We start from the raw sequence: 24,334 nt of genomic DNA on the forward strand, positions 1-24,334 counted from the left end.
TTCCATCTGCTGAAAAGACTCCGGTTGAGGTTAAAGAGTTTATCATTCCCAGTCCATCCCAGAAATCTTGGAGAATGTAGAAATTGCAAATTGGCTAATTAGCAGAATTATTCATATTCAACCAAATGACGAAAAGTGAGTCAGTTATAAGGTACACACTTACTGTTCGAGCCAGATTTTGGCACATTGAGCTGAAGGTCAAAAGCTGTAGTTTAATCTCTGTGTCCCATTTTCGACAATTTTGAATATGTTCATGACTTCCAAGGCAATGATTACTGTTAAAATATATTAATTATTCATCAATATTATTCTCTTCAAACTAGAAATTATAGAGGTGAATATAAAAGTAAAATATACATTCTATCTGCATCAGAAATTGAAGAGAACAGTAAAATACAGAGATAGTTTCTTAATTAAGTGTGAGCACTTATTCTACATGAGAAGAGTCAAAGCAAAGAAGAAAGAAGATGAAGATGAAGGAGGGAATAAGAAAAATAGGGACAGGTCATTTCTAGTAGCCCAAGAGAATGAAATCTGTAAAATAACTAGACTAAACGCTAGATACAATAATTACCTGGTTCAGAAAAAGATTCGTATAATGATTATTTCAGGCAACTAAACGGAAATCAGAGTTGACCACTGTGTATAAAGTAATAGTGCATGCTACAAAAGGAAAATGCAGTTTATAATGATGTGTCTATTGATGCTTTGCAGAAAGAAAAAATCCATTAAATTCACTTATCAACCAATTGCCCACATTCTTCCCATCTAAGACTATAAGCTTCTGAAGGGCAATACCACATTTTAATTATCTCTGAAATCCCTCCACTGTCCTAGACATGATGTCTTAGATAAACTATATCTCAATACAACTTTACTGATCCAATGAATCAATTCAGTAGGACCCAATGTAGTTTTTGATTACAAATGTAACTTGAAATTTTTCTAATTTAAGCCTTTAAAAATGAAATTTCCAAAAATGTTGCTCAGTAGTTAAATGAATATAAACTTACTTCTGCAGCACTTCCTCTTGACCACAAACTTTCAGAACATAGCTGCCAACATCTACTTGATTCAAATCATCATGTACCCAGCAAAGGGCTTGCATTATAACGATTTCTACAGTAGAACTCACTGTAAAAGAGTTAGTCATCATTTTCATTTTCCTCATTTAACTCTAGGTACACACTTATTCAGGTTGTATTTCTGATAATCTAAGATCAGTATACAACGGAAATACAATGCAAGTCACATATATAATTTAAAATTCTCTAGTAGCCACATTGAAAAAAGTAAAAAGAAACAGGTAGAGCCAATTCTAATAATATGTTTCATTTAACCTAATATATCCAAATATCATTTCAACATATAAACAGTATTTAAAAATTACTAATGAGACATCTTACATTCTCTTTTCAAACTAAGTTTTTGAAATCCAGTGTGTATTTTACACTTATAGCACATCTCAATCTATATTAGCCACATTTCAAGTGCCCAATAGCCACATGTGGCTAGTGGTTACTGTAGTAGGGCAGATCTAAGCTAAGAAATCCACCTTCTTATCATAGATTCCTCCAAAAAGGATGACATTTAGCAGGATCTAGCAAACAATGATTTACACCAAATCACAAGGAAAAAGAATCACTATTTTAATTGTTTGACCTTTGCCTGATAAATTTTCCAACGAAGAATAAAAATCTAGCAAGCAGGAAGTATTGTTCAATCATTATTCTTGGCAATAGCTGGATACTAAGATTACAACACATTAAAAAATAAAGCAACCTTTTAAATTAACCTATTTCTATACTTAGAGCTCCTATGTTCAATTTAGAACACAGTGATTACATTCAAACTTCATGAAAATTAGCAGTTTAGTAGAAAAGGGCCATAAAACCTCTATCTAATACAATGGCTACATTTCTGAATAGTCAAATGTATGGAAACATTTGTCATTTGAACCCACAAACTACTTCTACCATAATATGGTTACATTTGTTAACAGAGATGTACATTATAAATGTGCACATTTATAAAAAACTAAATGACAGGCATTTGAAACATTTTTTAAAAAATTAATCAGATCTTGATAAATCAACTCGAAATTTGACACAAATTAAAACATTTGCTATCAATGTCAATGCTTACTCATATTTATTTTAATCAAGGGGCCTTTTTTATTTTCTTCAATTTTAGCATTAATTCTTACTGTGTACTTAGATTTAAACAGTTACCCAAACCAAAATTTAAGGTATATTTAAAAAGAATAACTTACCTTAGAAACTAAAAGAAAATGATTGTTATAGTTGGCTAACATTTTTGTTTCAGATTTATATTTTTTCAAAGGGCCTAGAAAAGTACAAAGCTACAAAGAAAGTATCCAAATATTGGACAGATTCCTAGTCAGAACCATTAAAAGAAAGAAAGGCATAATTTTTAGGCCAAAGTACTGTTAAAATATAGGATCTCACTCTACTATTGGAATCTCATTAAAATAATATACACTGTGAAAAGCAATAAAATGCAAAAGAAAATAAAAGTAGTTTTTAAAACTATAACAAAAAATTTCCTACAGACTTTGGGGCTACAGCTCTAGAAAGGATATCCACATCAAGTTTGGAAAGGAGAGTTAGAACCAAAGGAGAATTATCTTCTCCTTCGAGGAGCTTAGCAAGACAACCGGGATTTCAATTTCACTGACAGCTCTTTATAAACAAGCATTCTTCTTGCCATAAAATTAAGAAAGAAAACAAAGACTTGGACTATAAGTAGCCTTTCTATCTAATGCTTTGGGGCCTTGGCCAAGAGCCACTCATTAACCAAAGTTACTCAGCATTCTTCAGAGAAATATGTTATTATAAAGGTAAACTGTTTTCCCTCTAGTCCTAATCAGAAAACTATCCATATGAATGCCAATTTTTTGAAAAGGATAACTAATGAAAGTTAAGCATTTTACCACACACAAAATAATCTTTTTAAAAAGGATACCTAATGATAACAGAGTCAATTTATTAAAAGAATGATAATATTAACATTTTAAATCTTTTCTCCTTAATCAGAGCAAAACAAGATGGTTAGAGAACTACAAACCTACCATCGCATGTAAAAGTAACCGGTAGTTGAAATCCTTCAATTTCGATAGAGATCTTCACGCTAGCATTTTCTCCACATATGTTTCTTTGCACTGTAACTGGACTTAACAAATAGCCTGGATTTGTGTAGTGATTCGTATATGGAAAATTGATCTTCAATCTGTTCACAAGAAAGAAGAAATTCTTTTTAAAAAGCTCCATTTGAGGGCCCTGAACAAGGCTTTCCATGCTTACAGCCATTCTATTCTGAGTCTTTGTCCAATTCTAGAGTAGCTTATGAGAACAGCAATGAATGGACCCCTGTCAAAACTCCAAATACCAGCATTTGCCTTTTAAACAAAAGGAATCCAAGAAAAGAGATTAAGTACTGCCAGGATATCTTTGGCAACACTATCAACAGAAAGCAAGGAGGCTGGACCCATGGCCAAGTGGTTAAGTTGGCACGCTCTTCTCCGGCGGTCCAGGGTTTTGTGGTTCAGATCCTGGGCATGGACCTAGCAGCACTTGTCAAGCCATGCTGAGGCGGCGTCCTACATAGCAGAACTGGAAGGACCTACAACTAGAATATACAACTGTGTACTGGGGGGCTTTGGGGAGAAGAAGGAAAAAAAAACAGTAAGCAAGCAAACACTGGATACATAGCATTAAATGAGGTTTTCTACTTCAGACTCTTTTACTACACAGTATAATTACACAAAATGGTACACTTTTAATGAACCACTGATAATATAGGCAATACGGCCCTAAATTGTAATTGTCGGAATATAAAAAGTTTGTTGTCTTTTTAAAATGTTTTTTTCTAAGGTCCTTTTTCCTACACATTGTTTTGGGTGTTAGACAACGATAAAAATCATACACAATAGGTTTTTATAGTGCTATGAGGCCTGTGTTCCCTCAATGTGATTTCTAAAACTTAGGAAATTACAAGAATTGCCTGTGAAGGTAATTCATGGTATGCATGGGAGCAACATAGTTTAACTTTAAATACATGAGCATGGTGTATGGCTCATCTCCAGACAGCACTTCTGTTATAAAACAAAGATAGATTCGATTTCTTCTTTAAACTTGTGGGCTTCCTTTAACTGACTTTTTTCTGGAGGTTAGAAGGTAAGTTCCAGTCCTCCCAACTGCTTCTCATAAAGCTATAAATGGAATGAATGCTAGAAATACTATCTATTTGCTTCTGCAGAGACTAAAATAATCAAGTCACAGGAACAGAATAAAAGAGTTTGAGTTGACAGAAAGAAAGGGTCTGAGAAGCAGTAAGTCTAACTGTTTGTGTACAAGCTCTAGAGCCAAACTACCGGAGTTTCAATGCTGATTTTACTTCTTACTAGCTGTGTGGCCTTAGACACGTTATTGAATCTCCCTGTTGCTTCAGTTTCCTCTTCTTTAAACTGAAGATACTGCTACTACTACTACTACTACTACTACTACTAACTTCATAGGGTTGTTGTCAGAATCATGCAAATTAAGTTTACAGTGTCTAGTATAGAGTAAGCGCTGTAAGCATCTTGTCAAATAAACGAATGCGTGAATAAATAAACTTCGCTTCTGCATTGTGATCTTAAGTGTCACAAAGGATTCAATACTAAAAAGAAGAAACATAATTGAAAAAAGGTAACATAAGTAATAAACTTAAATTGGTATTGGAAATGTATTTTTAGATGTGACCACATTATCTTCAGATATTTGATTGCTGCCAAGCTTACCCTCTGCAACACAACAAGATCTTCACAGGACTCAGCCTAAGATTCTTATTGTTTCTCACATACTTGGTATTCTCTTGTTTTCTAAAGTATGAAAGATGCTCACAGCAAATCATGTAATTAATACATGAAATGGTAGAGAAATTTATCTACATCCAAGCAAGCCTTCAATTTTCAGAAATCCTTAAGGATGATAAAAGGAAAATCAGAAATTCCTGATGATAGCTCAGAAAATAAGAATTTATTAGACAAAACTTCCAGTGATAAAAGTTGCATTCAATGAATTTGGAGGTAAGAAACATTTCATTTCCTTTTCTTAAAATGAGTCCTTTCTTTTTCTTTAACTAAATGCAGAGGTGAAGACCATGAAAACATATAAGGACTCCTTGGGGTCCAGACATTATTGTAGAATATAAATATTAGATCTGAACTATATATGAAGAAAAGAAATAGAAGGCTATTCAGAATGACAAGTGTAGTTTTTCATCTTATCGTAGGAGACCACAAATGAAGCAGCAAAAACTTCTACTGCTATCTAACATTCCTCTAAGAATTTTCTCTGGACCTGTAACTAGTAGATACAGCAAAGCTTTGTCAATTATGATGAATGTGAAAGGAAAGAAAACAAGAAATAACAACCAGAAAAATGCAGCAATAACAAAATGTCCTGAATCAAAGTATTACAGAACTTTATACTGAAAAGACCCTTGAAATCAAGAGTTCAACTCCTTAATTTCACAGAAGCAAAAAAATGAGGCATAGAACTGACACTAAATTCTAAGTCTGTTCTACAATCATCTTTAACTGTAAAGAAACATCATCCTGATAGTTTTACACTAACTTCATAGCTGAATTAAAATGATTAAATGGATCATTTCAGGAGATTTCAAAAAGTAAAGAATTGGCTCTCTAAGAGTATAAATATTTGTTTTAAAAATCTACTGCAGAAATGAGCATACCGGAAAAAATAGAAAGAATGATTAATTTCCTCAAGGGACATCTCCTGGCCCAATCTCCAAGGTCACAGGAGAACAAGAGAAGTTCCAAGAACATGGCTTCAAAACCACCTCTACTTTGTACTGCTCTGAAATATTTGCTGCAAGCATACTCTACTAAAGGAAATAAAATTACAAAAGAACCTCATTTTCTCTTCAGTTCACCTAGGGTTTCATATTACATAAGCCATTCTGTGTGTGTGTGTGTGTGTGTGTGTGTCTGTGTCTGTGTGTCTGTGTGTGTGTGTGTGTGATGCATGCGTGTGTGTGGAAATAATCATTTTAGCTTAGTGGCAAAGTTTGTGTAAATAACTCTAAGATTCAAATGGGGAAAAAGTAGATCACAGAGCGCCTAATTTCTCAACTTGTAAGCTTAAAAACAATAGTCACTCAACACAGTCTAAGAGAAAGCATACACAGCTTGTCTGGGGAGAAAATTAAAGGAACTAGATGAACACACAGATTATTTCCAAACCACAAAGGTAAAAGATTATTTCCAAATTGTTAACCACACAAACACAATGGTATAATGACATAAAGGCATAGGTAATACCTAACACATGCATTTTGCATAGTCAGTCACCTCAATGTCTCTTCTATTTTAAATGCCTACCGAAAAATATGAGTTTAGAAACCCAGTTAGGAGCAACCTTTGCAGGGAAGAAAAAGTGGCTCTACTGATATTTTTCTTCTTTTTTCCCCCTAAGGTATTCTGAAGAAAAGAAATGCTAGTTAAAAGATAACATAAAGGAAGACCGAGTTTTAATGAAATATTACCAATAGTCTAGAACATCTAGTTAGGTATTAATAAGTCCCTTAACATTAAAATGATGTATATACTCAAAAATGATCTGGGAACCCCAAACTCTGTTTGCTTAAAGCAGACTACACTGGGGAAAGTACTGGATTCAAAATAAATCCCCCAGTGGTGATCTTCTTTCCCTTCTTTTGATAATAGATCTCATCCCCTTGGCCACAATGTTTGTTGTTCCACTCTTTCCTTCCGTGAGATTTTTCTCTCTGGTGCTGGTTGAGAGGACTCCCTTTCCTCTCTGCTAGCAAAAAATCATTAGAATACGAAGTCTAAGCTATCAGTGGCTGCATTCCCTGCTTTCAAAACCCCATCTGCAGAAGAAAATGAAGCCAACATGCAGGAAGGAAGGGGCAGGGGAGAAGAGGGAGCAAGAAAGGATAGGGAGTGGGAAAGGAGAGTACAAAGGGAGGAAGGATCAATGAGGGTGTGAATTCCTGGATCTTGCTGTCACTGAGCTCTGCCCCCTCCTCCCTCTCTCTGCTATATAAGTTTGAGAACCAATACATAACCTTTCTTGATTTGAGCTAGTTTAAAATGGGTTTCTAGCATTCGTAACAGAAGTCCCAACTAGTACAGTGATATAACGGAAAGAAAACACACTGAACCAGAGGCAAAGACCTGGCTCAGTTACTGACTAGTTGAGTAAACTTTGGTAGGTAACCTCTCTTAGTTTCCTCATCTATAAAGATTAGACACACTTAAGATTAAAAGAACAATTTAGAAATGCATTTTTCTAAGCTACAGAAAATATATCTGCTCCTCTAATCTTGCCTGTTTAATATCATCTCTAACATAAGTAGGGCAGTATTTAGAACACTACAATGTTTATGGCAAAATTAAGTCTCCCGAAAACAAAAATAGGCATTTTCTAAGCATAAAAACTTACATATTATGTTTAAGCTATATTTTCACTGGTTAATAGAGCATCAGAAGTCTAATGTCAGACCTCAGTTTTTTCTTCTAAATACTCAGAAACCTAATAGGTAAGGATACAGGTTCAACAGTAGTTTGTGTTAATGTGCCAATTAACTGTCTTGAAATATTAGCCACTGGGAGAAAATATTTAAAATTTAAAAAAATTTAGAATTATTAGCACTAAGTTGGTTTTCAAGTTAAATTTTTTAAACAAATATTTAATAAAAAATAATCTTTAATTTATAAAGAAAAATTCCTTACGTTGTAATGGATTGACAAAAAGCTGCCACTTCCTCGTTCTGTACTTCAATTTCTTGTAGAAGAGAACTTCCTGTTGGCAAACTACTGGTCCCATTTGAGTCTTTCTGTAATCAAAAAAGTATTTTTATTTTAAAAGTAAAAGATCCTCAAAATGCTAAATAACAGCATAGTGCAAACACATTTTGACGAAAATATATACAAAGACATGGAGGTAAAAAAATCGTATCAGTAACAAAGTTTTACATTATGGATTTCCATCTTTGTAAAAGTAATGCCAACTAAGCCTATTTTAAAGTTCATTGGTTTTACTTGCTCAAAAGTAGAAATATGCTGTACCTTGTATTGGTCAGTAAGAATGGAATGTTAAAGACATTTCCATTCAAAATCTTCCTTAAAAGAATGCTTTAGAAAGTTAGCAGCTGAATGAAATTAAAGGACTACCCCCTGTTTTAAGAAAATGAAGAGATCAAGCCCATTTGGGACTCCTCTAATAAACCAGGAACTTTACATATTGAACTTAGTCCTCAAATTTCAAGAAAGCAGTTGGGTCTTTATGTAAGAAAATGAGTTTTAGGAGTTAGCAGGCATTTTCTATGTTAATAAACTTACACAAAAATCCTGACAGTCCTTCAAAGTTAAGTTTATGTCTTATTTATGGAGAGGAATTCACCACCCAAGTATAGCCAAACAGCAGAGTCCATTTAGAGGTATTCTGGCTTACTACATAAAAATACTTGATTTGGCACAAATTTCAACTGTAAATTCCCCTTAAAAATTAAAATTGGCACATTCTCAATTCAAAACTAAGTGAATGAGAAGAGTGTATAAATTTCAAGAGTTGTAATGGATTTCATTGACCATGGCACACAAGAGGATTTTGTCAGAAAATTAAACTGAAAATTAAGAGCAACAATTCCTTTCTGAAATTGCTTCTTTTAAAATGTGGCAGGGTCATTTCTGCTAGAATGTGATATGCACATTTGGGAGGAAAAAAACCAACAAGCATTGAGTTCTAAAAAATCGCAACTAAAAATAAAAGAGCTCATAGGAAAAAGGGTTATGGCAGACTACTCAAAATCAGTGTAACTTTGTAATCAAAGCCCTCACTAAAACAAAAATAAATCCTTATAAAAGTACTAGCACAGTTAAACCTCCACTTGAATGGCACCTAACAATATGGTCTTCGATCCTTTGAAGGCTTAAACAGAGTTCCTGCTTCCTCATTTGTGATATGGATTCCTGAGAGCATTTGCTTTTAGTCAAGACCAATTTCAACGAAGTGAAAAATATAATCCTGGTTGTAGACTTCTTCACCCAACAAACAAAGTTCTTAATGCAAATGGAAATGTCTTCACAGCTTCTTTGTCTGCACTCCTTCAGCAGAGAGCTTAACATTGGAATGTGGAACCGTTCTTGAAGACACTCATCCAACCACAATTTTCACTAACAGAGAACACTTCCGCAGGATTTCCAGTGTTTTCCTTAATATTTTTTTTTCCTTAGAAAGATTTGCCCTGAGCTAACTAACATCTGTTGCCAATCTTCCTCTCTTTTTTCCCTCCCCAAAGCCCGAGTACATAGTTGTCCTTTTAGTTCTTCTATGTGAGCCACAGTCGAATGGTGTGGTTCCACGCCCGGGAACTGAACCCAGGCTGCCGAAGCAGAGTGCGCCAAACTTTAACGACTAGGCCAAGGTTGGCTCAGTATTTTCTTATATTACTAAGGCTTTCTCTTTAATTGTGAGAAAGATTGTTCTTGATTGCTTTAAAAAGTTAATATGCTGGAAAAGATTATGTCTGAAGTAATGCTACTTCCCCATTATACTCATATGAATCTCATATTTACCAATTACATAATTAATTTGTGTTATAGAAACAAGCATTGTAGCAAATAGAGCGTAAGACCCTAACAATGAGATTAGGGTGAAACCCTGCCTGTACCTAACAAGGTTAATGTGGGAAACAAAGTAACCAAAGTTTCTGAGCTTGCTTTGGCCAAGGGCAGGAGGACCAGTGAGAAGACAGAGTAGCTTGCTGACAGCCCCCGCCCCCCAAGCATCACTCAGGAGCACTAAGAAGCTAAAATGACGAACTGTAAACTTTACATGTCACAAACTAAACATCCACCACATGCACCACATAGAACCCCCCCAATCTGCACGTGTGACCTATGAAGAAATATGAAAAACAGCTGCACCTGTGCAGAGGATTCTTAGAACTTCAGTTCCCAAGGCTACATGCTCCCCCTCCCCCACCTAAAACCCCAGATAAAAATCCCTACCTTTTTCCCTTCAAGGAGGTAGATGTGAGTTTTAACTCCTCTCTCCTTGTCTAGCTGCCTCTTTCCTTGCCACAAGCCTGGCATTCCAGTTACGGGCCCTCCTATGTTTGCGTTTAGTAACAATATTTCTAACAAATGCTCTGGCCTGATACTCCAAGTCTGTTACAGTCTAATCCAATCATATTTCCCAGAACTTCCCAAACATTCCAGTTAGGTTGAATCATATCCTGTTCCTATAAAATACAAATTGAGCTATCTTGCCTCTAAACCTTTCAGTTTGTCTTCAATGCCTTCATCTTAACCTGCCGTCATAAGTCAAAGACTATTAATTTTTTAAGGCCCAATGGAATACCACTTCATCTACAAGGCCTGTTATCATTATTCAGTCTGAAGCAATTCTCGCCTTCTAGCACTTCTAAGTACTCAGTCTGAACCAAACACCGTATCTTACACCGTTTTATATTTGTCCTAATGTGAAAGCTCCTTGAAGAACCAAATTTTATTGAATTTTATATTTCTGTAGAATCTTACTTCCAGTTCAGAAAGCACTCAACCACTGGTTCAATTTGTTGAATGCTTTGCTCCCACTAAAAACAAGTTAAAATTCACTTCCATATGACCAATGAATTTCCCATGGCAATCATAAAACACTGAAAGAATATAAGGCACTATATAGCTCCTTCAATAATCTCCTAAACAGAATGGCAACAATTTTCAACATTTGATTCTATAAAATAAGCTTTTTCTAATTGTTAGTATTATTAAAAATAAGATCTAAACTACAGTGAGTACCACTTCACACCCATTAGGATGGTTACTATTAAAAAACAACAACAAATGTTGGCAAGGATGTGGAGACACTGGAACCTTTGTGCACTGTTGGTAGTAATGTAAAATGGTACAGCCACAGTGGGAAACAGTATAGTGGTTCCTCAAACAATTAAAAATAGAATTACCATATTCAGCAATTTTGCTTCTGGGGATATACCCAAAAGAACTGAAAGCAGGTCTCAAAGAGATATTTGTACACCCATGTTCATAACAGCATTACTCACAATACCTAACTTGTGGAAGCAACCCAACTGTCCATCAACAGGTGAATGGATAAGCAAGCAAAATGAGGTATATAAATACTGTGGAATATTACTCAGCCTTAAAAAAGGAAGGAAATTCTGTAATATGCTACAACATGCATGAACCTTCAAGACATTATGCTAAGTGAAATAAGCCAGTCCCAAAAACACAAATGCCATATGATTCCATTTATATGAGGTACTTAGAGTATTCAAAATCATAAAGACAGAATGTACAATGGTGGTTGCCAGGGGCTGAGGGGAAGAGAGAGGAGAATGGGGAGTTACTGTTTAATGGGTTCAGAGTTTCAGCTTGACAAGACGAAAAGAGTTATGGAAATGGATGGTGGTAATTGTTATACAACAATGTGAATGTATTTAATACCACTGAACTGTACACTTAAAAAATGTTTAGTATGGTGGGTTTTTTTTGTTTTTTTTAAGATTGGCACCTGTGCTAACATCTGTTGTCAGTCTTTTTTTTTCCCCTCCCCAAAGCCCCCGGTACCTAGTGGTATATTCTAGCTGTGAGTGCCTCTGGTTGTGCTATACGGGACGCCATCTCTACATGACCTGATGAGCGGTGCCATGTCTGAGCCCAGTATCTGAACCAGTGAAACCCTAGGCCAGCAAAGAGGGGTGCACGCACTTAACTACTCAGCCATGGGGCCAGCCCCTAGGACGGTAAATTTTGTTATGTGTATTTTACCACAAAAAAAAAAAATCTAGCAATTACTGAGCATTTATTACATGTCAGCGTTGCTATAGGAAATTTATAGGTCTGTATGTATATATTATTTATTTCTCACAAAACTCTAGTAGGTGGGTACTATATTATTATCCCCATTCTACACATTAAAAAATAAGGCACAAAGAAGTTAATTAACTCACACAAGGTTACACAGCCAATATAATCAGAGCTAGGATTTCAATTCAGGCAGCGTAGCTTCAGAATCACATGCTTAATCATTATGCCATTCTACCTCTCAAACATCTCCTAAAAAAACCTTTAAAACACATGGAGAAAAACAACATTGGGACCTTTGCAGGAATAATCCTATAGAAAATCTGTATTTTTGCTTGACCCAATAATCATCTTTCCTTCTTTAACTGTTTTTCATGTTTTACTTAATAGATTTTGAACCTCCTTAGTGGCATTTCTAGATCTTTAACAAAAAGAGTTGTATTTTTTATAGTGCCTTTCATAAATTAGGTCCTTCCTATCAAGCAGCTTATAAGTTTCAGTTGACAGTGAAAGAAATGGATTATAATAACTAATTATCTAGTCATATATTAAGGTAATAATAGAATCTGGAAAGTTAACTCAAATGTTCTGTCCACAAGTGAAAAAACAGCTGGGCTGCCAATGATTTCATCTCATACATTAACATTAGCATTTTTCGTTTTTCTTCACTCTGTCTGGAACCAAAAAAAAAAATTCTTTTAAATTTTACGCCTATTCCCTTAACTCTTGCCCCCAATCCCTCCCTCAAACTCCACTCAAACAACCTAAGCATCAAATCATTTCTTTGCTCCACAGCTCCTGGACAAACTTTTGTGTGACACTCAAGGCTTCCTATTTTTTACTGTAGCTATATGCATACATATCTCAGCCCCCTATTCTAACCCAAGTTCTTTAAGGATGAGGTTAATATTTGTAACCCTTATAATGTATCTTCAAAGAGTTTTCAATGAATCAAAGAGACAAATGATAAGAAAAAATTGCTGATGCCATTATCCAATACATGGAACAAAAAAAAAAGAAGTTACTGAGTTCTCTAGTAAATGCTTTCGGTTTGGAAATCCATGTAAATGTTTGGTCATCATCTAGAAATACTCTATTCCAGAATTTCTATTCTAGAGCTGAAGGCATAGATTTGGGGATCATCCAATTTTTGCAATTTTCTACAGGGAGATTTCTCTCTGCTAACTGGTAACTGCTATCCATATCAATTAGGATCATTGAGAGCAATATCTCAGCCAAAGGGATTTTGAGTCCAAGCTCCATCAATAGGAGAAAGTCTCTTTAGGAGGCTGAGGGATACATAAGGGGCTGCACTCATTGGGCATCAAGCTAGGACACCTCTCTTAAAAAAAAAATATGTGTATATATATGTATTTTTTTTTTTAAGAAGAAATTGGCTCATGTGATTACAGAAGCTTACAAGCTCAAGATCTACAGTTGCCAAGCTGGAGACTCATGAGAGATAACGGTGTAGTTCCAGTCTGAGTCTGGCAGGCTCAAGACCCAGGAAGAGCCGATGTTTCAGTTTGAGTCCAACGGCAGGAAAAAAATCCATGTTCCAGTTCAAAGGCAGTCAGGCTAGTGAAGTTCCCTCTTTTTGGCGGTAAAGTCAGCCTTTTTGTTCTATTCAGGCCTTCAACTGATTGGGCAAGGCCCACTCACATTAGGGAGGGCCATGGGCCTCCTTACCCAGTCTACCAATTAAAATATTAACCTCACCCTTACAGACACACCCAGATCAGTGTTTGACCAAATGTCTGAGCATCCCACAGCCCAGTCAAATTGACACATAAAATTAACCATCACAGCATCTCAACCATAGAGAGCCAAGGAGTCACACTGCCACAAGAGTCTAGACCAGGAGCCAGCCCCGTGGCTGAGTGGTTGGGTTCACATGCTCTGCTTCGGCGGCCCAGGGTTTCGCCAGTTCAAATCCTGGGCGCAGACATGGCACCGCTCATCAAGCCATGCTGAGGCGGCATGCCACATGCCACAAGTAGAAGGACCCACAACTAAAAATATACAACTATGTACTGGGGGGCTTTGGGAGAAAAAGGAAAAATAAAATCTTAAGAAAAAGAGTCTAGACCAGTAACTTTCAAACTCTGTATCTTGAAGCCTCAAGAATAAAGCACTGACCGAGAGAGAACAGTAAGAGATATTAAAGACAATCAAGAACAAAACCTCGGAAGAATGCTTATGTTTAGAAGCTAGACAAAGGAAAAGGAATCAAAGATACAGGAGGAAAACTAAGAAGTAGATTTAACTAGGGCAACAGAAGGTAAATTTCAAGAAGAGGACGAAGTCAATTGCTGCAAATGAAGCAAAAGGGTTGGAGAGTGAATATTGTCACTGAATTGGCAGTTAGTATCCATATTACCAGAAACAAATTTCTGCAATATGACGGAAACAAGAGAGGATGGTGAGAGACTGGAAAGACAGTAAGTACAAAATTCCTCTTTAAAGAGTATGGTAGAAAATACTTTGGGGAGACAAGAACAAGAAAAGAGGTAAAAGAGTTAAGTTTTCGAAAAGGGAAGGAATATCTCTTCCCTTCAAACCAGAAAGAAGAGCTAAATCTGAGGTGGGCAAGTACATATAAAGGATGGCCTCAACCTCAGTATAAAAAAAAAGAGGTAGTGAGGTCATCTACTTGAGAGGCGGGAAAGGGTGATTAAGGGTTTAAAGAAAGTGGTAAAGATTTGAAATAATTCATAAAAACTTATCGGTACATATTCTGTAAAGCAGTTATAAGAATACAAGTCCAAGGTTCATGCCATATTACCCAGAAATTAGATGGAATATAACACCTACTTTTCAATAAATGTACTTTAAGCATTAAAATATACATATATGTGTTACTATTCAGAATAAAGTTGTTCACTTCATTTGAATTTTTTAAAAATATTACAGACTTCAGTAAGCTATTCGAATAATGTACAACATTCAGCCAGACAATGAAAATCACGTTTTGTTCAAGCTTCCTTCTTTAAAATTAATGACAGACATTCTGCCAATGGGAATATAAATGTTTTGTTAATATAATTAACATTTAGAAAGAGTCAATATCCACAGGACTTCGCAAAACCATTTCTATGAAAATAACCCTGATTCATTACTAAAATCTTTGAAATCTGCTCAAAGTAGCTAAATTTATAGATAACTAAAAGTCTGATTTAAACTTAAATTGCCAGAAGACATTTTCAAGTACTATGCCTTTTCCTGGCTTTGGTCACAAAATATTTGAACTAAAGTATTTAGATTATTATTAACAAAACAAAAGACACTAGAAGGAAACAGGAAGTCAGATTGCTGAGTGAGAAGAAAAACACCCTTCTGAGTTACCACAAAGCATAAAATTCTTACAGGAAACAAATACTTCAGTATGTAAAGTAATTTAAAGAATAGGCATTGCAATCTTATTTCCCAACAAAAATAGGAACCTCCAGGGAATATTTTTAAGTAGAGATGAATGGTGTGTGAAAAATTAAAAGCTCAGTGCCACTGTTTGTGCCACAGACTTCCCAAGTCAGCCTATTACTAGTGTTGTTTACCTCTCCCGCTTAGCCTAAATCAAACCAAACTTTATCTTCTTATATTATACATAAACAAAATGATGAAATCTCAGTGTTAATAAAAGGGCTTAGAACTTTTATTTGAGTATAAAAGTTCTTTTACAGCATTTCTAACAAGTGCATACCAGACTTTTGACTGAAGAACTCCAATAATTGTGCATTGAAAACCTGAGAAGAACCATTATCAAATGGCTCTAAGTTCTTTTGTCAATATTTAACTACAATACCTGCCTCCTTGAATTTTCTTCCCCATTGGTCCTTGTTCTACTTGCTGGGACAATAGATTTTAAAATTACATTAATAAATTGAATTTCTCAATTCACAGAGAAAAATATAAACAAATAGAATTTGCTTAATTTTAAGCTTTTTATAAAATGTATTTTAACTTTCAGCACCTGCTATCACTTGTCTATTAAAATCTAACACAAAGTGTTATTCAATGTAGCACAAAATAACATAATATATTGAAAAATTTAGGGGCCAGCTCTGTGGCCGAGTAGTTAAGGTCGTCCACTCCGCTTCGGCAGCCCAGGGTTTCGCCGGTTGGGATCCTGGGTGCGGACATGGCACCACTCATCAGGCCATGCTGAGGCAGCATCAAATTTAGTATAGCACTACGTCATCTTGCTTTTTTTTTTTTTTACAAGAATACCATGATTTTCAGGTATTCTATTCCTCAAATTGGTTTGAGAACCCACATCCAAAGTGCAATGGTTTAAAAGAAAAAAGGTTAACTTCCTCTTTTACATGGCAACTTCCCAAACTTTACATATTATTCCTGAAAGGGATCTCAGAAATCATCTAGTCTAACCAACTTTATTTCACAGATGAAGAAACTCAGATCCAGAGAGTGACTTATCTCCAATTACTATTCTCTTCTTCAGGCAAAACGTCTCCAATCTTTTCAACAGTTCCTGAGATGATGTAGCTTCTAGATCCCGAATACTGTAGTCTTCTCTTTTCAAGACACACTCTAGGTTGCCAGTGACCCCTCTCTTAGAATATGGTGCTCAAACATAATTATTAGATGGGGGTTTAACAGAGCAGAGTAAAATGGAATGATTAACAACCACACAGTCCTCAGCCATGCTGCAGTTAGACTCCTTTAAGACTGGGCACGTAGCCTAAACCACCTCAATTCAGACATTGTGCCATTTAGTAATGCTGTTGATGTAATACATTGTAGTAATCTAGCTCAAATCTGATCAGCTGATCAAGTCACATTATTTTTGCTTACCTGGCTTTGACTCATATCTCTCATTACCAATTTACTTAGTTCTTGATCCTTCCCCCTACACTTTTAAACAAAATCTAAGAACACGTTTCTGCTAAAACTGATCTTGCCCAGAAGCCTAGTTAATTCCTAGAGTCTCAGCAACTAGCAGTTCTCTACAACTCCCAGGTGACCTGACTCCCCAGATCTTGCTAGGGGAACTTCTTTCTATCTTTAGGAAACTACCTATCTGCATTAGTCCTGCAAGATGCTTTCTGAAAGCACTTTCAAATAAGGAAAACATCAAGATGGTGACAAATATTGAAAATAAACAGGAAAAGATATATGCAGGGAGACAATGAAAGAGATGCACATGGGTATCACAGCCCTGCCTCCACCAAAGGAAAATAGAGTACCTGGAAAAAGTTTCTCTGCAACTTAAAACCCCTTAAGTGACCAGCCTAAACTAAAGAGGGCAACAGAGAAAGAATGCGGAGTTTTGCAGCAAAAGCATTAGCAACCGGGGCTGGCCCCGTGGCCGAGTGATTAAGTTCGTGCGCTCCGCTGCAGGCGGCCCAGTGTTTCGTTGGTTCGAATCCTGGGTGCGGACATGACACTGCTCATCAAACCATGCTGAGGCAGCGTCCCACATGCCACAACTAGAAGGACCCACAACGAAGAATATACAACTATGTACCGGGGGGCTTTGGGGAGAAAAAGGGAAAAAATAAAAAAATCTTAAAAAAAAAGCATTAGCAACCTATGCTAGGGGTTTTAAGTTGCAGAGAAACTGTTTCCAGGTACTCTATTTTTACGTTTTGCTCTTCATCTTGCCACCTTCCCAACTTTAATGGCTCCTGAGGTATTGATGAAACTTTGAAGTCAAGAGGTTCCAAATGCCAGTCCAAGGCAACAGGTTGGCTGCATTAGAATCTCTTATGGAAACTTTTGAAAAAATAGTTATCTTTCTCCTCAAATTCTACACTCCTATCTCCCCCTTCCAGCCCCACCCCCAAACACACACAAAATCAGGACTGAGTAGGCCTAAACTCCTCTGCAGGATACTGTGACATACAAGATTGGGAAGGTGACCCATGTTTGAATATCTCCTGTAACAAGGAACTTATTACTTCCAAAATAGCATGTTCTATCACTAGAGGTAAAAAAAAGAAAAAAAGGAGAGATTTTAGAGTCACATGGGTTTGATACCAGCTTTTTTTCTTACAAATAGTTCTGTGGCCCTCTCCTTAAATTTTCAGACATAAACAAAAGCAGAGAAAATAATAAACTAAGACCCACATATCCATCACCAGCTTCAATAATTATCAACATATGGCCAATCCTCTTTCATCTATAAGCACTCTATCCCCAGCTCCTCAATTTTATTAAAGCTGTAAGTAATTTATTAAATTTCATTTGTAAATTCTTCAGCATATATCTCTAAAATATAAGAGTTCATTTAACTAACTACAATACCATAAGTACGTGAAAAAATTAATAATTCCTTAACTTCTGTACATTTCAGTTTTAACTGTAAAATAGGTATGGGTCACTTTGGCCTCATAGGATTCTTACAAACTCTCTGTCTCGGTGACTATAAAAAGAAATCAGTTTGAGCATCATCTATGGCATAGATAAAAAAGGATGCAGCTCTTAGATTCTGAGTTCTAGTTTTGGATCATTGACAGAAAATAATTCCAGTCAAGGCCAGAAACCTCAACTTGTTTAAGATAACCACAGTTCACCTAGAATGGTAATCTCAGCTCACCTGGAATAATCTGTTTCCTTTAGTGCATAAATGACTTTCCAATGTTGGGAGGGTTAGAAGTTGAGATATAGAGAGAATGAAATAAACCAATATAGACATACTGAAATAAACCAAAGTCACTTATAAATATTTTATTAAATTCAAGATAACCTATGCATTGTGGCTACAATGCATACATTGCAGAGGTGTGAATGCATAAATACAGAGGTGTGATACAAGGAGCAGGATTATTTGAGTGATCTGGATGCTCACTCTGGGTTGCCTGGACAACCAGGGGCTCTGTCTTCTACCAGTGGGAGGGCTGAGCCTAAACTCAGCTTCCTACAGGACCAGGGACTTGCTTTTCTCTCTGACAGCAAAGACTGCAACTTTCCATAGCTCCAGAGATATCCATGTTCTAAGCAGCTGCCCTTCCCAAACAACTCCTGTAAACAGCTGATATCCCTCATCCCTAATCAAACACCATGCCCTCATGCTCTCATGCTTAATCTGTATAAAGGAGTTGAAGAAGGATCTCTTTATTGGAACACTGACATAAATGTGAATCCAGTGACCTGGCATAAGCAGGATAGGAGGATCAGGGGAACCAGTGCCTTCCAATTAAAGTAAAATTCACAGAACACAAAATTTGCAATTTTAATCATTTAAAAATGCACAATTCATTGGCTTTCAGCACATTCACAATGTTGTGTGGCCATCACCACTATAGTAAGAACACTGAAATGTTCTAATTCCAGAACATTTTTACCAGCCCCAAAAAAGCTCTGGACCCATTAAACAATCATTTCTCATTCCCTCCTTTCCTCAACCACCCTTAACCTGGCAAACACTAATCTGCTTGCTTTCTTTATGGATTTGCCTTTTCTGGACATATCATACACAGTGAATCACACAATATGTGTCTTTTGCATCTGGCTTCTCTCACTTATAATGCTTTCAAGGTTCATCTATTTCATAGCATATATCAAGACTTCATTCCTTTTGACGGGTGAATAATATTCCATTGTATGAATATAGCACTTTTGTTTACCCATTCATCAGCTGATGGACATCTGAGTTGTTTCCAATTTTTGGCTATTATGAATAAAGCTGCTATAAACAACCTAATTTCTAAAATGGGCAAATGGCTTAAATGGACATTTCTTCAAAAAAGACATACAAATAGCCAATAAACACACGAAAAGATACTCAACATCATTAGTCAGCATGGAAATGCACATCAAAACCATAACAAGATACCACTTCACATCCATTAGGATGGCTATAATCCAAAAATGGAAAATAAGCGTTGACAAGGATAAGGAGAAACTGGAACTCTCATATGTTGTTGATGGGAATGTAAAATGGTACAGCTACTATGGAAAACAGTTTGGTGGTTCCTCAAAAAGCTAAACACTTACCAGCAATTCCACACATAGGTATATTCCCTTCGTTTGTTTGTTTTTTAATGATTTTTGGCTTAAGGTTTTCCTTTCTCCTTTCAAATACTTTAGGAAATGATTGTTATTTTGTGGGGGAAAAAAAACATGACAAGATGACATGGAATATTAAGAGAAAATAATCTGACATAATATTTATGATTCCAATTTAAAGTGTGCAATTAACTTGTGCTTTTTAAATGGGAAGATGTTAAGAGATTATGTTACTAAATCTGTAAATAGGATTGAAAAGCTTCAGAGAACTTAGTAACATGCATTTCTTAGTGTGAGCTGTAGTCAAAATGCATTTGCAGGGGCCGGCCCAGTGGCGCAGTGGTTAAGTGCGCACGTTCTGCTTTGGCGGCCCGGGGTTCACCAGTTCAGATCCCGGATGCGGACATGGCACCACTTGGCAAACCATGCTGTGGTAGGCATCTCACTTATAAAGTAGAGGAAGATGGGCACAGATGTTAGCTCAGGGCCAGTCTTCCTCAGCAAAAAGAGACAGATTGGCAGCAGATGTTAGCTCAGGGCTAATCTTCTTCTTCAAAAAAAAAAATGGGAAAACATTGTACTGGTTAAGATTTTTCTGGATTCCGATCATGTCATCCAAAAACATCTTCATCTTTTGTCTTAAACCTTCTTAATACCTGCTTCTTTCTCCCTAAAACATCCAAAATGGCTTTAAATCAATAATTCAACTTAAATCCATCCAAATCATGCAAAATTCACTTCTCCCCCAAATGCTAGGTTGATTCTCATTGCCTAAAGAGCAGCTAGGTGCTGATCTAATTAGCTGAATGATGTAACTCACATTAAAGTGAGAATGAGGCCTAATCATTCCCAGGATCCACAGATATATGAGCAAAATATGAATTTGCAATGGTATACTATACTTGGAAAGGAAAAATCTAAACCCTGCTTGCCTCTCTTGAGGGAAGACATCCTGCCCCAGCCACCCTTAACTAATTTTTCCAGATAGTAAGACTATACGAACTCAGCAACTATACCATATAGGCTATAGTTCCATTCTTCACTTTTATCAATGTTAAGTGTTTAAAGAGAGTCCTTTAAATGGCTTTTCTCCCATCTCTCTGGGCTTTTCCTTCTTCCTTTCTCTCTTTTCCTTCCTTTTCTTCCATTCATTCATTCATGGTTAAAAACAACAATACAACATAAGTGAGAGTTTCTATAAGGTAGTTAAAAAACAAAATTCCTCTGAAAAATAAGAGATGAAGAGAAAGTAGGACCATACATAATGAGAAGACATGGAGAGACAGATAAAAATCATCTTAAATGCCTATCAGTGACAGCCGGGTCCTTGATTAGAGCTTTTTTAAATTTATAATCCTAGAAAAGATAATGTTAATAGCAAAGCAATTTTTCAATTGGCCTAAACACATTTAATCCTTTACCATACAATCTAAAATTCACAGCACACTTAAGAACAAAGAAAATAAGATTCAAAATGAAAAATGTTTCTTTTACCTATTAAATTATGTACACAAATATGAATTCTGTTATACTTCTAAGTTTGAGTAGTTAATAAAGAAAAGACTATACCTGAGACATTTGGCCCTGGACTTTTGTAAGCTGAGTTGTTCGAATATTTAAAGACTGGCTTCTTGTTACAGTTGCCCCAGAAAGAGATTTTCCATTCACCTTCCTTTCTAGGTGACAACTTGCTAGTGATCTCTCTTCAAGAAGAACAGCATCCCAAGGATCCTCTGCTAGCAAACCTGGAGCATTTTTCTCTTCTTCATGATCTAATACCTCCACACTGTCCACCTTAGGCTTACTTAAAGGATCCAAGTCTAACCAGTCAAATTTACTGATATCTTCAGACTTTGGAGACACCTGTAGGTTGCTGATTGTAGCTTTTGAATTTGTTATCTCTAAATCAGTTCTTGCTTTTCCATTTTTTAAAAATTCTGATGTACTAGCTATCTTGTCAAACAGCTTTGCCATGTCAGGACTGACTAATGGACGACAGATAGGTAAGCTTGCTTGTGGATGAAAGTGCGTGGCAGGTGTCAAAGGATATGAAAAATATGGAGACTGTCCTGGAAGACTTAAATATATAGGTTCCGTGGATGGAAAAGTAGGCATTCTTGGATTGAAGCCATTTTGGAATGAAGTCTGTTTACTACTGTAAGTTGACTGATAAATAGAAGGTAAAGTGTAAGTGGAAGGCCCAGATAGTCCCGGTGGCCACTGTCCTCTCTGAATAGTAGGTCTAAGATAGAGCTGTGCTGAAAACGAAGGACTCAGAACAGGAGTAACTGGCAATACAGGTGCTGTCCTAGTCTCGAAACTGTCATCCAGCAATAATTTCTCAAGTTCAGCTTGGGTGAGCTTTTCTACATCAATATCTACTGCTCTTTTTTGGGTATCTGATTCAGGAAACACCATGAGATCATAATCCTGTTTGTTATAAACTTGTGCTTTTTGTCTGGTGCTGCTTGACAACTCAAAGCCTCTCTGATTATCAGTCACTCGTCTGTCCTTCTGCAGTTTTGCTAAAGCCTCTGCTTCCATCTGTAATGCTTCTGCTTTGTCCACATCTTTTGTTCTTGTCAGTTCCAGATGTGAAGATGAACACTGCTTAAATCCATTGTTGCTGGATATCTGAGCCATGTCCACTTAGAAGACCAAGCCTTCCCCTAAAGTATTTTTTTCTTGTAGCTTCCAAAACAGCAAGACCTATACATAAAAATAAACATAACACAATTAGATTTTTTAAACACAAATTTATTTTGTTTGTAAGTACCGCATATGACTTAGGATTTAAACCACTTAAAAATACACTACCAAATAAAATAAAATGAAGTGTTGGTAAATCTGAGTTAAAGAAGATTTTTAAAATATGTTATATACTATTGGGTTAAAGGAGATGTTCAGACATACATGACTTTACCCAATTCCCCCATTCCCTGACCTAAAGCCAGCATAGTAAATGAACTCAAGAAGCTTTCACTTCAGCGTCACAATGGCTGCTGTTAACTAGTGGTACTTCTGGCAGAATTTTTGGCATGAAATGGCATAAATGCTAGTCACATGTTTTCAAGAGTTTGGACAGGGTTTACTGTTATGCAAATAGTAAGTCAAAATGTTTTCAATCTTTTGTTACTTGTTAAATTGCTCAAAAGCCAATTAGCAATAAAAGTACTCAAATTCCTAGTCAATAAAATCAAGGAAATATTATTTTATCAAAATATCATGTGAAAAACTGTTTATAATGTTCTAGAAATATTAAATATGTATAATATAACATAGAATAATAAGACAAAAGTGTTAAGACTATAACAAGCTGTAATACTCCGCTCCAAGTTCAATTATGACTGTGTTTGTCACATAGTTTTGATCACAGGTCTATTCTGATTATCTGCAGTTAAATTAATACTTACACTACTAAAGTTTCTTCTTTTCAAATTGCTAAACTATTTATTCATAGACTAGAAGATAGTTTATTAAACTTTCTCATAGATCAGTTAATAAAAATTAATACTTCTCTATTTAAGATAAACACTTAATTCAGATTAAGATTACCCTATGAAGCAAGATCACCAATTAAAGGCTTAGTAATCTAGCGTGTTATAGAGGGCACATTCCTGCTTCTAATCAATATGATCCAGGAGTTAAATTGTGTGTTCTGGAGTCATATTTCTGAAGCTATAAGACCTTGGGCAAGTGAAAACTTTTCCATATGCCTGTTTCCTAACTCTGAAAATGAAAAAGTACCTATCTCCTAAATTATAAAGATTAAATGAAACAAGGCAACTAAAAGTGCTTATCCTTGGCCTTGAGCATAAGCATTAAATAAATGGCATCTACTATTAATCTAATCTGGTTTAAGACATACCTAGTTTGAATACTGAGAAAGCAAGAGAGCTCCTGTTACATCCTTTTTCTAGCATAGTGCTTGTCTTCAGTACATGCTCAATAAATGCTTAATGAAAGGAGGTAGGGAAACACCCAAAGTGAATTCAAATTACTGTAACACAATTCTAAGTGTTGAGGTAATACTAAATGAAAAAACTATTAGCGATAGGGACATGAAAAAAGTGGTATTTAAGGAAGACAGTTTTTGCAATTCTTTTATACAACTATAGTTGAATTTCTGAGGTATTTCAGTAAAAAGCTATTCCAGATTTTTCCCTTCTGTGGTAGACTGCAAAACTAGGCATGACATACACTTAAAATTTGTACACTTCATTGTATGTAAATGTTTTATAAAAAAACTGTAAACAAATATTGACCCTTGCTAAATATGCACAAAGTACTTAGGGGAAAGTACTGATGTCTACAATTTATTTGAAATGCATCAATAAACTAAGATGAATTGATGGATAGAGGGATGATGGATAAATATGTGACAAGGCAAGTATAGGAAAATGCTAATACACAGAAGAATCTAGGTGGTAGGTATATGGGTATTCACTTTGAAATTCTTTCAACTTGTCTGCATGACTGAAAATT

General features: G+C 35.9%; 1 protein-coding gene across 2 annotated transcripts in view; it reads right to left on the reverse strand.

Moving 5' to 3' along the window:
* The window catches only part of PIK3C2A (phosphatidylinositol-4-phosphate 3-kinase catalytic subunit type 2 alpha), a 91,117-nt gene that overhangs the window by 46,682 nt on the left and 20,101 nt on the right, over positions 1–24,334 (reverse strand). For both annotated transcript variants that reach the window (XM_001504950.7, XM_023646127.2), the window contains exons 2-6: positions 21,419–22,558; positions 7,784–7,887; positions 3,092–3,249; positions 1,014–1,134; positions 164–275 (exon numbers count right to left, since the gene is read on the reverse strand). In XM_001504950.7, the coding sequence (XP_001505000.2) occupies positions 164–275; positions 1,014–1,134; positions 3,092–3,249; positions 7,784–7,887; positions 21,419–22,492 (1,569 nt within the window). In that variant the 5' untranslated portion in view covers positions 22,493–22,558. The remainder of the gene's footprint in view (positions 1–163; positions 276–1,013; positions 1,135–3,091; positions 3,250–7,783; positions 7,888–21,418; positions 22,559–24,334) is intronic.

Source organism: Equus caballus, chromosome 7, assembly GCF_041296265.1.
Source record: "Equus caballus isolate H_3958 breed thoroughbred chromosome 7, TB-T2T, whole genome shotgun sequence".
Classification (NCBI taxonomy): Eukaryota; Metazoa; Chordata; class Mammalia; order Perissodactyla; family Equidae; genus Equus; species Equus caballus.